The sequence below is a fragment of the Mustela lutreola genome, chromosome 6 (assembly GCF_030435805.1).
Source record: "Mustela lutreola isolate mMusLut2 chromosome 6, mMusLut2.pri, whole genome shotgun sequence".
In the NCBI taxonomy this organism is placed as follows: Eukaryota; Metazoa; Chordata; class Mammalia; order Carnivora; family Mustelidae; genus Mustela; species Mustela lutreola.
The window spans coordinates 44,373,779-44,389,965 of NC_081295.1; the positions used below are offsets into that span (position 1 = coordinate 44,373,779).

The 16,187-nt window shown below is 38.2% G+C and overlaps 2 protein-coding genes across 7 annotated transcripts in view; one reads left to right on the plus strand and one right to left on the minus strand.

Moving 5' to 3' along the window:
• Positions 1 to 16,187, plus strand: part of SNX14 (sorting nexin 14) — a 101,146-nt gene that overhangs the window by 82,575 nt on the left and 2,384 nt on the right. For 5 of the 6 annotated variants that reach the window (XM_059177150.1, XM_059177154.1, XM_059177152.1 and 2 more), the window contains 3 exons: positions 135 to 226; positions 2,859 to 2,915; positions 3,510 to 3,719. In XM_059177150.1, coding sequence (XP_059033133.1) covers positions 135 to 226; positions 2,859 to 2,915; positions 3,510 to 3,548 — 188 coding nt within the window. In that variant the 3' untranslated portion in view covers positions 3,549 to 3,719. Of the gene's footprint in view, positions 1 to 134; positions 227 to 2,858; positions 2,916 to 3,509; positions 3,720 to 16,187 lie in introns of those variants that run through there. The other variant, XM_059177153.1, reaches the window with a different exon arrangement.
• The window catches only part of NT5E (5'-nucleotidase ecto), a 47,002-nt gene continuing 42,521 nt past the window's right edge, over positions 11,707 to 16,187 (minus strand). Inside the window, exons 8-9 of the mRNA XM_059177156.1 lie at positions 15,176 to 15,376; positions 11,707 to 12,152 (exon numbers count right to left, since the gene is read on the minus strand). Of these exons, the coding sequence (XP_059033139.1) occupies positions 11,989 to 12,152; positions 15,176 to 15,376 (365 nt within the window). The 3' untranslated portion in view covers positions 11,707 to 11,988. The remainder of the gene's footprint in view (positions 12,153 to 15,175; positions 15,377 to 16,187) is intronic.

The window sequence follows — 16,187 nt, forward strand, 5'->3', positions numbered from 1 at the left end:
ACTAGTTTAGGAAATGCAGATTTATAGTTTTTGTGTAATACCTGGGAAACAGGGTGAAGATTTTGCCTTCTGGGCCAGTTAATGATGAGTCCGCTTATAATGTAAAATGTTTCACATTTGGTTTTCTCTTTTAGATCTGATAGTCAAGTGTATCGGTGAAGAAGCCAAGTATGAAAGCATCCGACTTCTCTTTGATGGCTTACAACAGCCAGTTCTCAATAAGCAGGTAAAATTCATCAAAGCACGTTAACTAGTGTTGGCTAGGTTTTTTTTTTTTTTTTTATAAACATATAATATATTTTTATCCCCAGGGGTACAGGTCTGTGAATCGCCCGGTTTACACACTTAACAGCGCTCACCAAAGCACATACCCTCTCCAATGTCCATAATCCCACCCCCCTTCTCCCAACCCCCCTCCCCCCAGCAACCCTCAGTTTGTTTTGTGAGATTAAGAGTTACTTATGGTTTGTCTCCCTCCCAATCCCATCTTGTTTTTCATTTATTCTTCTCTTACCCCCTTAAACCCCCATGTTGCATCACCACTTCCTCATATCAGGGAGATCATATGATAATTGTCTTTCTCCGCTTGACTTATTTCACTAAGCATGATACGCTCTAGTTCCATCCACATTGTCGCAAAGGGCAAGATTTCGTTTCTTTTGATGGCTGCATAGTATTCCATTGTGTATATATGCCACATCTTCTTTATCCATTCATCTGTTGATGGATATCTAGGTTCTTTCCATAGTTTGGCTATTGTGGACATTGCTGCTATAAACATTTGGGTGCACATGCCCCTTCGGATCACTACGTTTGTATCTTTAGGGTAAATCCCAGTAGTGCTATTGCTGGGTCATAGGTTAGTTCTATTTTCAACATTTTAAGGAACCTCCATGTTGTTTTCCAGAGAGGTTGCACCAGCTTGCATTCCCACCAACAGTGTAGGAGGGTTCCCCTTTCTCCGCATCCTCGCCAGCATCTATCATTTCCTGACTTGTTAATTTTAGCCATTCTGACGGGTGTGAGGTGATATCTCATTGTGGTTTTGATTTGTATTTCCCTGATGCTGAGTGATATGGAGCACTTTTTCATGTGTCTGTTGGCCACCTGGATGTCGTCTTTGCAGAAATATCTGTTCATGTCCTCTGCCCATTTCTTGGTTGGATTATTTGTTCTTTGGGTGTTGAGTTTGCTAAGTTCTTTATAGATTTTGGACACTAGCCTTTTATCTGATATGTCATTTGCAAATATCTTCTCCCATTCTGTCAGTTGTCTTTTGGTTTTGTTAACTGTTAACTTTGCTGTGCAAAAGCTTTTGATCTTGATAAAATGCCAATACATTTTTGCCCTTGCTTCCCTTGCCTTTGGCGATGTTCCTAGGAAGATGTTGCTGCGGTTGAGGTCAAAGAGGTTGCTGCCCGTGTTCTCCTCAAGGATTTTGATGGATTCCTTTCGTACATTGAGGTCCTTCATCCATTTTGAGTCTATTTTTGTGTGTGGTGTAAGGAAATGGTCCAATTTCATTTTTCTGCATGTGGCTGTCCAATTTTCCCAACACCATTTATTGAAGAGGCTGTCTTTTTTCCATTGGACATTCTTTCCTGCTTTGTCGAAGATTAGTTGACCATAGAGTTGAGGGTCTATTTCTGGGCTTTCTATTCTGTTCCATTGATCTATGTGTCTGTTTTTGTGCCAGTACCATGCTTTCTTGATGATGACAGCTTTGTAATAGAGCTTGAAATACGGAATTGTGATGCCACCAACTTTGGCTTTCTTTTTCAATATTCCTTTGGCTATTTGAGGTCTTCTCTGGTTCCATATAAATTTTAAGATTATTTGTTCCATTTCTTTGAAAAAGATGGATGGTACTTTGATAGGAATTGCATTAAATGTGTAGATTGCTTTAGGTAGCATAGACCTTTGCACAATATTTATTCTTCCAATCCAGGAGCATGGAACATTTTTCCATTTCTCTGTGTCTTCCTCAGTTTCTTTCATGAGTACTTTATAGTTTTCTGAGTATAGATTCTGTGCCTCTTTGGTTAGGTTTATTCCTAGGTATCTTACGGTTTGGGGTGCAATTGTAAATGGGATTGACTCCTTAATTTCTCTTTCTTCTGTCTTGTTGTTGGGTGTAGAGGAATGTTGGCTAGGTTTTTTGAAGGACCCACAGTAGGGTGTCTGGTATATTATTAATTGTGAAGTGACACTACATTAAATCAAGACAGTGCACGTCAGCCATTCAGATAGAGAAAACACTATTTTATCTCCTACTCTTTTTTGCTGATTATTTTTTTAAATTAAATTTTCTGTTTTAATTTCAGTATAGTTAACATACAGTGTTGTATTAGTTTCACACATACATTATCACGGTTCAACAATTTTACACGTTACTCAGTGCTCATTGTGATAAGCACACTCTTTAATCCCCGTCACCTATTTTCCCGTCTGCATACCCACCTCACCTGTGGTAGCCATCAGTTCTCTAGAGTTCAGAGGTGCTTTTTTATTCTTTACAACATGAGTTGTTTTGACTTCAATCATATACAAAATTCATGAAATAAAGCAAAAATTTAAAAATTAAGAATTCCATTATTTAGATTACATAGAATAAATTATATATATAGTTCAGTCTGTGCATATTCTGTTGAGATCTTTATAGTTAAAATTTTGTGTACTGCTTGTGTCTTTAACATTTATGCAGCATAATAATAAAATGTACACATATGAAGACATGTGTATCTGAGTTCTATTCCCAGCCTTCTCGTTTAGAGGTAACCACAGTCCTGAATTTTGCTCTTATCATTTTTATGGCTTTTATCTAATGCCTTAAAATTTTTTTTGTGTGTGTGCTTTAGCTGACTTACGTTTTATTGGACATTGTGATACAAGAACTATTTCCCGAGCTCAATAAGGTAACAGAGAAGCAGTAGTTTTATTCTTAATGTTTTTAATGATATGCTGACATCTTAATTAGGGACACAAAAATCAAGGAAACCCTTGTGGCTATGATCCTTTTAAAAATAAACAGCCTTAATATATGACTCCTTATATTTTCTTTTTTCAACATGGTTAGACATAGAGTTGGTTTTGGGGGGATAGGAAAGGAATAGCCTGTGTTTTGACTTTGTTCCTTCCTAATTATAAGCAGATAGGAACATTATACCCTGCAGAATCTTTCCGGAGGAAGGTTTAAGTTTAAATCCTAGCACTAGAAAGTTCCAAGCTCTTTAGGTTGTTCTCTGTATGTAACACTGAAGGCTATATAAGTTAGACTTGAGTGTTTTGGGGCAGTTGAGCTTACGTGAACCCAAGAGTACAAAATGAGTTGGAATTGGAGAATGGTAATAATATTATTGTATTGAATCTGGAGGGGATATATATAAATCTATATATATCTATATATATCTTTCTTAGGTTAGGATATTTATACAGTGGAATCATTAGGCACTTCACAAATGAACCCTGTTTTGTTGTCTTCTATTAAGTAGATCTGTTTCTACTTTTAGGTACAAAAAGAAGTTACCTCTGTGACTTCCTGGATGTAAGCATTTGGATTTGGGAAAGAATACCAGATAGATAACAAATTTCTGCTGTGCTAGTGTAGTATTTTCTTTTACTTTTGTATATTCTTGTATATATCATGTAATCCAGTGTCTGAAATTTTGATTTTTTGTTTTAATAAAGACTAACACAAACTTAATAATGGTCACAAGTGATTGGGTTTCATAGTCTCTCTTTTTTTTTTTACCCGTTTTCCAAGTTTTATAACAGCTGTCATTTGTTGTTGCCGTTTTTAAAGAGATAATTCATAATCCTCTTAGGGCAAACAGATAAAACAATACTCTTTGTATTCTCTCACTTTGAAAATATTTATGTTTAGTATGGAGAAACAGGAGTAAGATCTGTTTTGCTTTCTTATTTAGAGTTAATACATTTTAGTAGATTTTTTTTCTTCTTATTCCTATTTTCTATATTAGTTAACTACGTGCCTGTAAAGAAGACATTCTTTATGAGTTTTTCATAAGAAACAAAGGACTACTCCTTACTCTTTTTTGGATTGACAATTATAGCCCTTTTGAAATGTGAACACTGACTACTTACAGATATTTGTGATTGTGGGGTTGCAGTTGCATTTTATTGAATGAATGTAGTAGCTATATTCCAAAATCTTACGTAAACAGTTTAGTCAAGTAGATTTTTGGTTTATGTCTGTTGTCTCTCCACACAGAAAATAATTGTATTTCTTGAGGAAAGTTAATTTAAAATTTTAGAGTCAGTGTTCAGAATTGTACTCACAATTCCCTCCCACACTCTACTTTTCTTCTTGAAACAAATTTGTCTTTCAAGATTGAGAGTTTTTTATTTGCTAACTGGTTGTAGCATTCATTTAGAATACATTTACTGAGTTTCAGCTATGTATTAGATACTAAGCTAGGTAATACGAAACTAAATACAATTTAGAAATTAACCTATTTAATACTATTCACTTATTTTTTTCCCAAGGTATTAAAATAATGGTTATTAGGTATTACAGTTTTTGAAGAGACTTTGTTAGTAGTTTTTTTATATTTTTAATTGCTTGAAAATTCTAGAATATATATGAGTTTCTGTGAATCAGTGCTTTAATACCAAGCCTTAAACATTTACTAATTTCTCAGGGATAGGTAGAAGATGATTCAGGTTAACTCTTCATATTTAAATCCATAGCATTTTAAATACTGTTATTTAAAATGTCATGGTAAACTGGAAAAATAAAATATTTTACAGCCCTTTTTATGCCATTCTTACATACTGTCCTATAAATTGTGATATTCTCTTTATTTAGATGAGGAAAATGTTGTTAGGAGTGCATCATTCTGCATGGGCTGCCATCATGAAATACCACAGACTGGGTGGCTTAAACAACAAATTGATTTCTCACAGTTCTGGGGGGTAGAAGTCCAAGAAGAGGTGCTGACAAGGTAGATTTCATTCTTGAGACCTCTTCTTTTGGTTTGCATTTGTCCACCTTCTCACATGTGCCCCTACCTCTTTGTGTAGGTGTGAGGGAGGAGAGAAGGAGATCTCTCTCTCTCCTTCTTATAAGGCCACCAGTCCTATTGGATTAGGGTTCCACTCTTATGATCTCATTTAACCTCGATTACCTCCTAAAGGACTCATCTCCAAATATGGAGAATTTTTGTGTTAAAGTAGTTTTGGGCTTCAACATTAGAGGTTTTTGTTGTTGTTGTTGTTTTAAGATTTTATTAATTTATTTGAGAGACAGAGCATGAGCGGGGAGAGAGACAGAGAGAGAGGAAGAAAGACGGGGAGAAGCAGAATCCTTGAGGATCTGGGAGCTCAACATGGGACTCAATCCCAGGACTCCAGGATATTGACCGGAGCTGAAGGCAGATGCCTAATGGAACCACCCAGGTGCTCCCAACATAAGAATTTTAGGAGGATACAATTCAGTTAATAGCAGTGGGTAAGCTCTTATTTAAAGAAAATATGTGTAAAAATCTACACATACAAAAAAGTAATCATTCACATTATAAAAGAAGAAGGAACTAGATGCAGTCTCTGTCAGCCAGGCATTTATCTACATTATCACATTTTATTTTATTTTTATTTTTTAATTTTTTATTTATTTTTAGAATTTCTTTTCAGTGTTCCTGAATTCATTGTTTATGCACCACACCCAGTGCTCCGTGCAATACATGCCCTCCTTAGTACCCACCACCAGGCTCATCTAACCCCTCACCTCCCTCCCCTCCAAAACCCTCAGTTAGTTCTGCAGAGTCCACAGTCTCTCATGGTTCATCTCCCCCCACCGCGCCACTTTCCCCCAACTCCCTTCTCCTCTCTATCTTCCCATGTCCTCTGTGTTATTTGTTATGCTCCACAAGTGAAACCATATGATAATTGACTCTCTCTGCTTGACTTATTTCACTCAGCATGCTCTCTTCCAGTCCCAACCATGTTGATACAAAAGTTGGGTATTCATCCTTTTTGATGGAAGCATAGTACTCCATTGTATCTATGGACCACATCTTCTTTATCCATTCGTCCGTTGAAGGGCATCTTGGTTCTTTCCACAGTTTGGCGATTGTGGCCATTGCTGCTGTGAACATTGGGGTACAGATGGCCCTTCTTTTCACTACATCTGTATCTTTGGGGTAAATACCCAGTAGTGCGATTGCAGGGTCATAGGGTAACTGTGTTTTTAATTTCTTAAGGAATCTCCAACTGTTTTCCAAAGAGGCTGCACCAACTTGTATTCCTACCAACAGTGTAAGAGGGTTCCCCTTTTTCCACATCCTCTCCAACACATGTTGTTTATTGTCTTGTTAATTTTGGCCATTCTAACTGGTGTATGGTGGGATCTCAATGTGGTTTTGATTTAAATCTCCCTGATGGCTAGTGATGATGAATATTTTTTCATGTGTCTGTTAGCCATTTGTATGTCTTCATTGGAGAAGTGTCTATTCATGTCTTCTGCCCATTTTTTGACATGATTATCTGTTTTGTGTGTGTTGAGTTTGAGAAGTTCTCTATAGATCTTGGATATCAGCCCTTTGTCTGTATTTATCATCCATCACAGTAATTGTGAGATGATACTATTTCTATATAAGTAAGGATATTAAAGCCAGAGAGAGGAGTGAAGTTAGAATTCAAACTTAGATTTGTCTTTCATCTTAATGTGATTGTTAGTGTTGCCCATAAAAGAAGCTTTTATTTCCAGAAGTAGGCACTCTTTGGATCCTTTTTAAAAAGCATGTTCTCCAGTCATTTCAAGTATTTACTTTGTACATTACTTTCTCTCTATCTTTATGTGTGTCCTCTAGTACATGAGCTTCACATTTTGAAATGTGTTTGTAGACACAACGATCAGTGTTTCTGGTTGAGGGGATAAAATGAAAAATAGATGGAAAGATGTTTTCAGATTTAAAAGGACATTATAAAATTGTGTTTTCTATATAATCATTTATAGATACACAAAGGTTCTGAGAAATGATTGAAAGCAAGCACTTAAATTACCATTTATTGACTTACTAAAAACCACTTGATTTACAATAGAAATATAAATAGAAGTCCAATTCCCCACTGTTCTTAGCAGATTGTGTAATGATGTATATACAAGTTGTAATTTCAGATATAGTCAACATTAGCATAATGATTGACTTAAATGAATGGATGAAAAAATGAATAGGTCTTGCTAGTTCACTGTATTCCCTTTCAGGTCTGCTTTTTGTAATGTATCCAGTAATCTCTTTGACAATGCTGGATATACAGAGGAGAAATCTTTAACCTGCGGCCTGTGAGTTCCAGGGAAATATAGTTTATTTTTATTTATTTTTTTCTTAACTTGATATTTATGGGTTTTTTCTGCCAAACACTTCAGGTAATGGTTGTGTATTTCAGTGACACCCTATTTAATTAAAGCAGTGGCAGGCGGAATTTGGCCCTCAGGCTATGCTTTGCTAATCCCTGATGTAGAAGAACAAAAGAGGGAAGAAAAGGAATACTGTTAGAAAAATTACAATTACCTTCATATTAGGGAATGGGGGAATTGAATCTTTGGAGAAAGGCAACTATCTTTTTTAAAAAATTTAAATTCAATTTAATTAACATGTAGTTGTTACTGGTTTCAGAGGTAGAATTTAATGATTCATCAGTTGCATATGACAACCAGTGCTCATTCCATCAAGTGCCCTTCTTCGTGCCCATCACCCAGTTACCCACCCCTATCTGCCTCCCCTCCAGCAACCCTGTTTGTGTCCTATAGTTAAGAGTCTGTTATGGTTTGTCTCCCTCTCTGATTTTGTCTTATTTTTCCTTCCCTTCCATGATGTTCATCTGTTTCGTTTCTTACATTCCACATGTGAGTGAAATCATATGATACTTGTCTTTCTCTGACTGACTTATTTCGCTCAGCATGATACCTTCTGGTTCCATCCACGTCATTGCAGATGGAAGATTTCATTCTTTTTGATGGCTGGGTAATACTCCATTGCATATATATACCACATCTTCTTTATTCATTCATCAGTTGTTGGACCTCTGGGCTCTTGCCATAGTTTGGCTATTGTGGACATTGCTGCTACAAACATTGGGTGCAGGTGCCCCTTCAGAATGTTTGTATCCTTTGGATAAATCCCTAGTAGTACAATTCCTAGGTCATAAGGTAGCTCTATTTTTAGTTTTCTGAGGAGCCTCCATACCGTTTTCCAGAATGGTTATATCAGTTTGCATTCCCACCAACTGTGTGAGAGGGTTCTGTTTTCTCTATAGCCTTACCAATCTTTCCTGACATATTAATTTTGGGCATCCTGACCAATGTGATACTATGTGGTTTTGATTTTTATTTCCCTGGTGCCAAAGGATGTTGAACTTTTTTTTTTTTTTTTTTAAATGTGGCTGTTGGCCATTTGTATGTCCTTTTTTTTTTTTTCCTTAAAGATTTATTTATTTATTTATTTATTTATTTATTTATTTGACAGAGATCACAAGTAGGCAGAGAGGCAGGCAGAGAGAGAGGAGGAAGCAGGAAGCAGGCTCCCCGCTGAGCAGAGAGCCTGATGCGGGGCTTGATCCCAGGGTCCCAGGATCATGACCTGAGCCGAAGGCAGAGGCTTTAACCCACTGAGCCACCCAGGCGCCCCTTGTATGTCCTCTTTAGAGAAATGTCTGTTCATGTCTTCTGCCCATTTCTTGACTGTATTTTTTTGGGGGGAGTAAACCACCTCCTTTTGACTGCATCAGATAAGAAAATTGGTGCCTTTTGACTTGTTATACTTGAGTCAAATCAGCTTCCAAAATGTATCCTGTTTTACCAGTACAAAAATAACATTTATTATAATCTTCCATTTGCAAAATGTGTAAGTCACAGAAGCTGGTGGTTGCTTCAGGGTTGCCCCAGCTGATTGTATGTATTGTGCCAGGGGACTGTTAAAGGGATGAACTATGTCCCCTGAAAAGATGGCAGGGGCTTTGGTCCTCATCCCCAGTACCTGTGAATGTGACCTTATTTAGAAATAGTGTTTTGCAGGTGACCAAAATGAAGTCATTATAGTGGGCCTAATCCAGTATGACTCTATCCTAAAAAAAGGGGATAGAGGGGTACCTGGGTGGCGCAGTCAGTTATGCATCCAGCTCTTGGCTTCAGCTCCAGCTATGAACTCAGGGTCATGAGATCAGGCCCTGCGTCAGGCTCTGTGCTCATCAGGGAGTCTGCTTGAGAATCTGATTTCCCCTCTCTCTCTGCCCATCCTGCTTGTGCTTTCTCTCTTGCTCTCTCAGATTAAATAAATAAATCCTAAGAAAAAATGAGGGGGGACATGGAGGCAGACATACTGAAGGAAAGGGATCTAAAAACATGGAGAAAATACCATGTATAAGGCAAGGAATGCCTGAGTCCACCTGAAGCTGGGAGAGGCTTGGAATAGATTCTCCACCACAGTCTTCAGAAGAAAAGAACCCTGCCAAGTTGATCTTAGACTCCTAACCTCCAGAATGGTGAGATGATAAATTTCTGTTGTTTAAGCCATCCAGATTGTGTCATTTTATTAACAGCAGTCCTGAGTAATGAATCAGGAACCTTTCGTAATTTTGACAAACCTAGCTATATATCCACGGGCCTGCACAGTCCTTGAGGGAGAAACTTTTTCCAATGGACGACTACTGACAGCCTCAACTCTCTTCTAAGAAATCAGATTACTCTTTGTTGCAAACTGCTGAAGGCGGCTTTGCCACAAAATGGATTTAATGTATTCAGTTGATCAGTGTGTAACAGTTGGTTTATTGTGTTATCAGTATGCTTGAAGATTCTTAGATGTACAACCAGTTCAGATAAATTAAAATCCCCAACATTGTCTAGCTGGATCATTTTTATTTTTAGTAAACAACTACAGGCCTCAAAACAGTTTCTGCCTTAGATTCTGTGCCTGAAAGCCAGAAAATGTAACAATAGTATTACTTAAAATACCCTTTATTTACTGTGTTCTTTTACCTAAAAATTGTGTGCTTTTTTCCTATATTTTGTTTGAGGAAGGGGATAGGGAGGATTATCAGATAGCAAAGGACTTATGATCAAGGGAAATGATACCGTTGATAAACTGTCAAAGTTTTCCTTCAGTCATATCATCTCAGATTATAGTGTTTGCTTGAGAGAAGAAATAACTACCAAAGACAAGGAGCATGTCCAGTTTTATTATACAATTGAATCGCTCAATTCAATCTATAATTGTAAAGTGTCTGAGGTCATTTCTTAAGCCACTGCACAATACATGCACATATATTTAGAAAACTTAAAAAAAGTCCTTTAAAAATTTGTGCTACAGTAGGATTTATTCTGTTTTATTGGCCCAGCCTAAAAAATGTACTCCAAATTTACCTTTCTCTAATTTTCCTCTTATAATCTCACTGACATTTATTTATAGCTAATCTGTATATGCATAACACTGAGGATATTATTTTATTGCAGTGGCCTTTTTAAAGATGTTACACAGTTTGAAAGTGTATTTCTTTATCAAGTGTACTTAATATTTTTAGACATTAAGAAACAAACACTGCTTCTCCAAACCTCTACTGCTATTTGCTCACCGTTCTTTAAGGTGAAGGCTCCCATTTCTTGCTGAATCATTATGCAGTGCTAAGCAGGCTCACATGGTCTCATGACCACCTTAAGCAAGTATGTGTTCTTTGGGGCATAAATCATTTCATCAGTCTGGGTATTTCTTGAGCTTCCACTCAGAGGGAATCACTCCCAGGCAGGAGTTCTCATATCTGTATTTGAGAATAATCCTGATGGAATACCACTTTAAAAAAAATCAATCCTTGTCTCATCTTCTGGATTTTCCATGACTGGGGGTGGGGGTGGGGAGGGAGAGAGAGAGAGAAAGAGTGTGTGTGTGTGTGTAGTGTGACTAGAGTAAGTACAGTGCTGGCATCTTGCTAGGGAGGGTCAGGTTTAGAATTACACCTTGTCTTAGAAAGTTCTTTAATGATACCTTTACATTAGAAGGAAAGAAGGAGCACAAAGGCAGAATTGATGGACTCCCATAAAATTATTAACAGCTAATGCCACATCAGGCACTAAGCTGCTGATCCTTAACAAATACCCCCTTAACAAATCTAAATGCCCTTTAGTTCTTTTTCTTCTGTAAATACATCCTGGGCCTCCTGTTCTTCCCTTGCCTTTCTCCCTGAGCCTGGACTATTTTTTGCCTTTCCTATCATCTGCTGCACTGTTTGTTCCCTGACTCATTAAAGGCACATGGGTGGTACAAGAGAGAATGCTACCCTGTGTTAGTCCATTAAACTCACTTATAACAGGATCTAAAAAGGAAAAAACAGAGACCTGAAATAAAGCAGAACTTATCATCCAGGAGTTTGATGCCATTGACAGGAAGACAGGAAGCCATTAAGTATCATTCCGAACAGCAACTGGATGTAGTTGAACGAGTGCTGGGCTTGAGGTCAGAGATGCTGGGTTCTGGTCTTACATCTGTCACTTTCAGCTGTATGGCCCTGGACAAGTCTGCTCTTTCTGAGCTTCAGTGTCCCATCTGTGAAATGGGAAAAACAGTACCTGCCTTGCCTACCAAAATTATAGGCATCAAAAAAGATAATGTGCTTAAAACTCCCTTGTAAATGATAAAATGTAAACATAGTTGCTGGGTGGATTAAAATGGATATAAAGGAGAAAAATGATTTCTGTGGTTTAAAATCGTTAATAAAATTTTATTAAAATTTGCATATGTAAACTATAGATGGTTGGCCTTCTGTCAAAGGGCTCATTTTCATTTTTTTCCCCATGTATTCATTAACTTGCTGATCCTGTGTGATGGCGTCAGTGTCTTCATTTATAATCCTCTAAGCTCAGCTTCTAGGGGCCTGCAAAGATGGTCTGTGCCATTATCAAGCCAGTTCCTAAAAGGCAGACTTGAATTTCACTTGGAAAAAAATGCAGTTCCACACATTAATGGCAAGAAGAATTTTTGGCTATTGATATAAAATAATGATCACTGCCAAAAATGAAAGAAGTATTAAAGAAACGCTCCCATGACAATGACTTCCTGCAGAAAACTTGATCCGACCTTCAACCGCTGGATAAATTACTTTCATTTTTAAGATGTATCCAGAAACCACATTGATATCTTGGTCACCTAGAAAAATACATACATTATTTTAATTACAGAATAAGTAATTATCAATTAAGAGTAAGAAGTGAGAAAACCAATGTATTTCTCTAAAGTCCTCTGTAATTAGAAGAGAAATTTTCTTTCATAAGCTAGGGATAAAATGTCACAAAAGACAAAGAGTGGTAATCAAAGGTGTAAAGAATTTGATTGCTTTTTCATGTCCCAGATGTCAAATGTACCCACTGTTCACTACTAGATAATTAGATGACTCCATCAACTCTGAGATAACTCAAGAAAACGTTGTTGCCATTATTGCTTTTGAACCATTCCAAAATAAGGGCATTAGGGAACTGGTCAAGAACAATTAGTTGAGACAATAAAAGTGGCCTCCTTCTGCTTGCCTGGTCAGAAATCATTTTCACGTAATTGACAGTGAGACAATGGAGACTTAATTTCTAAAAGAGGAGACCTGATTTTAAAAAATACCAATTGCCTGTAACTCAACAAACTCATAGGGACCTGGCAAAAATTTTGTTGTAATAATACTCCTTGACAAATTCTTTATCTGATGAGGGGTTAATACCCAAAATATATGAAGAACTCCTACAATTCAAAAACAAAAACAAAAATCTGATTAAAAAATGGGCAGAGGATCTGAATAGACATTTTTCCAAAGAAGACAGGCAGATGGCCAACTGACAGCATGAAATGATGCTCGAGATCACTCATCATCAGAGAAATGCAAATCTAAACCCGTAATACCATCTCATTGGTAGAATGGCTATTATCAAAAAAGATATGAAATAACAAGTGTTGGCAAGGATGTGGAAAAAGGAACCCTTGTGCACTGCTGGTGGGAATGTAAACTGGTACAGCCACTATGGAAAATGGTATGGAGTTTCCTCAAAAAATTAAAAAAACAAACAGAACCACTGTATGACCCAGCAATTCCACTTCTGAGTATTTGAAAAAAACAAAAACACTAATTCAAAAAGAAATATGCATGCCCATGTTCATTGCAGCATTATTTACAATAGCAAAGATCTGGAAAAAAGTGTCCACTGGTGGATGAATGGATAAAATGTGACACACACACACACACACACGCACAATGGAATACTATTTAGCCATAAATGAAATCTTGTCTTTTGCAGTAACATCGATGGACCTTGAGGGCATTATGATAAGTAAATCAGAGAAAGACTACCATACGATCTCACTTATACATGGAATTAACAGCAACAAAACTGAGCTTGTCAATATAAAGAACAACCTGCTAGTTGCCAGAAGTGGAGGCGGGGGTAGGCAAAATAGGTCAAGGGTATCAAAAGTCCAGGGTTCCAGTACAAATGAGTCATAGGGATATAATGCGCAGCATGGTGATAGAGTTAATACTGTATTGTGTATTTAAAAGTTGCTATGAGAGCAGATCTTTAAAGTCCCCCATTGTAAGAAAAAATTTGGGGGGCATCTGGGTGGCTCAGTTGTTAAGCGTCTGCCTTTGGCTCAGGTCATGATCCCAGGGTCCTGGGATCCAGCCCCATGTTGGGTTCCCTGCTTGGCAGGAAGCCTGCTTCTCCCTCTCCCATTCCCCCTGCTTGTGTTTTCTCGCTTGCTTTGTGTCTGTCAAATAAGTAAAATCTTTAAAGAAAATTTTTTGTGACTGTATTATGTTAAGTAGACATTGTGATGATCATTTCATCATATATATATATATATATATATAATCTATATGTCTAACACTAATCTTATATGTCAGTTATACCTCAATAAAAATTTTATCACTAATATTTAAAAAAGAACTCTCTGCTGTGGTTCTCAGTCCTGCATTTGAATCACTGGAAGAGACTTTTGCCCCAACCCAATTAAATGAGATTCTCTTAAAAGTTCGGGCCAAGGTATTGGTATTTAAATTAAACTGCTCCCCAATTGACTCAGATGTATAGCTAGGGTTGAGAACCCCTAGGGCTAAGGATTCCTGAACCTTCTATGTGAGCTCCTCCTTTCCAATACCTGTAAGTCTGGGCTTGGGTGATGCACAGCCACCAGCCTCTGTCTCATGCCGGACTCAAGAAGACACCTTTTCAGCCTGCCCTTGCATCTTCTATTACGGAACAGACAGAAGTAGCCAGTGACTTTCCTGGGAGGAAGGACTGCTTCCTTTGCCCTAGCTCTACTCTTTACCCTCCTTGGAAGCAGTTAAAACAGCCGGCCCACCATGGTGGAGCAGAGGGGGAACCTAGCTGAGCTCCTTCCTGGAAATGAACAGAAACTCTGCATCTGTCTTGTGAGCACACTGGCTTCTGCCCCGGAGAAGAGGAAGGGGTGGTATATTCTATCAATGGACTTTATGTGTCCGAGTGGTTCTTTTTTGTTTGTTTGTTTGTTTTGTTTTAATTTTGTTTGTTGTTTTAATTAATTTTTTAAATGGCCCTGTGCTGATGGCATCCTCAGGGCCTCTGTGGGACTCACATCACCCAGGTATCTCTCATCAATGGACTTCCACAGGAAGTGGTTCTCAGAACTAATTTTTAAAAGTGAGGCTGATGTAAAACGACCCTAAATGCTGCCAAAAATATTGACTGGGGTCCAGTATGGACTTAAGAGTTTGCTCAACAAACCCACTGTGCTGAAAACGGAGAGGGGAGCCTATCCTATCCACTTCTACCTGATTTATTCACACTAAATGCTTCAAGAAAATTTACAGGATTTTCCAGATCCAATCTAAAATTCTAGAGATGAGTTTTTTCTTTAAGCGCAAAACTCATTTATATTTCACAATTTGAATAGCTGTTTACACGTACTTAAAGAGTTTCGAAACACTTGGGGCTTGGATAGGTGGGTCTGTGTGCTGGGGAGGGGCAGGGCACACCTGGTCCAGTGCGGTGCTGCTGTTCACCAACAGAACTGGAGAGAGTCAGCAACACAGGGGTGGGATCTGGTTCTGGCTTTGCAGTCCTGGCATCCTGAGTAGCTCCTGTCTTTGGACCACTACTGTTGTCTGTGAGACTTTGGGAGTAGGGAGAGGGAGAGACACTTGTGCTTACCAGAGTCGTGTCTTAGTGCTTCATCTTTTATCATCTGGAATCCATCTCCACCATTGGCGAGGAAGCTTGGGAGGACTACTTTATATGTCTTGTCCATTTGGAGAGGCTCATAACTGGGTACTCGACACTGGGTACAAAGAACATCTAATTTGACTACTCTGTCCCCAGGTTTTCGGGAAAGATCATACACCACCTGAATTCCTAGAAAAGAAATGAGTCTGTGTTTTCACTGGATCCAAGAGATCTAAGAAATATTTCTGAGAGAGAGATTTGGGCTGAAATCTGGAATTAGGGCATTGGATTTGGTTTGCATGGAGTGTGAGCTTGAATGATATTTCATCAGGGGAGTTGAGAAGACACTGCAGCATTTGGTTAGGTCTACCCTCAAGTCCTGGGAGGTCTGAGAACCACTGGAAGGGAAAATTGGCGCTGGCTCAGAATGGGCCTGGGGTACCCATGCAGGGAGAAACCACATCTTTTTAGAATCCTAAATGAACCGGTCAACTACTTGGTTCAATGACTTTGGAACCTGAGAAATAGATGAGAGGTGCAGAACATTTTGTTAGAATTCTGAAGACTACTAAATGGTAATAATTTGGGTTTGGATGACTTTCTTATAGAACAGGTAACAACTACCCAGCACTGCTGGAGCATCAAAACCCCACCGTCCCCCCCAACTCTCTCCTGGAAAAGTACAGAATGTTTGGGTTCCCTCAAGGCAGCAGGTGGGGCTCCCTCAAGGCAGCAGGTGGGGCTCCCCCATCCTCTGCAGCCCTAATCCCAAGAGCAGGGTGTTTCCTGAGAGAGAGGACGTGACAAAGCAATCACACCATCAGGTGAGGCCCACTACCTACAGTACAAAAAAAAAAAAAAAAAAAAGGCCAAAATATGGTGTCAGAGTCAAAGTTAATAAAGCTATTTTTAATTATTATTATTTTACAGATTAACTCACTGAACTGTGCAACTCATAACTGACCGATGTGTTTCATGTTTGTGTTTCAATGTTTCCCTT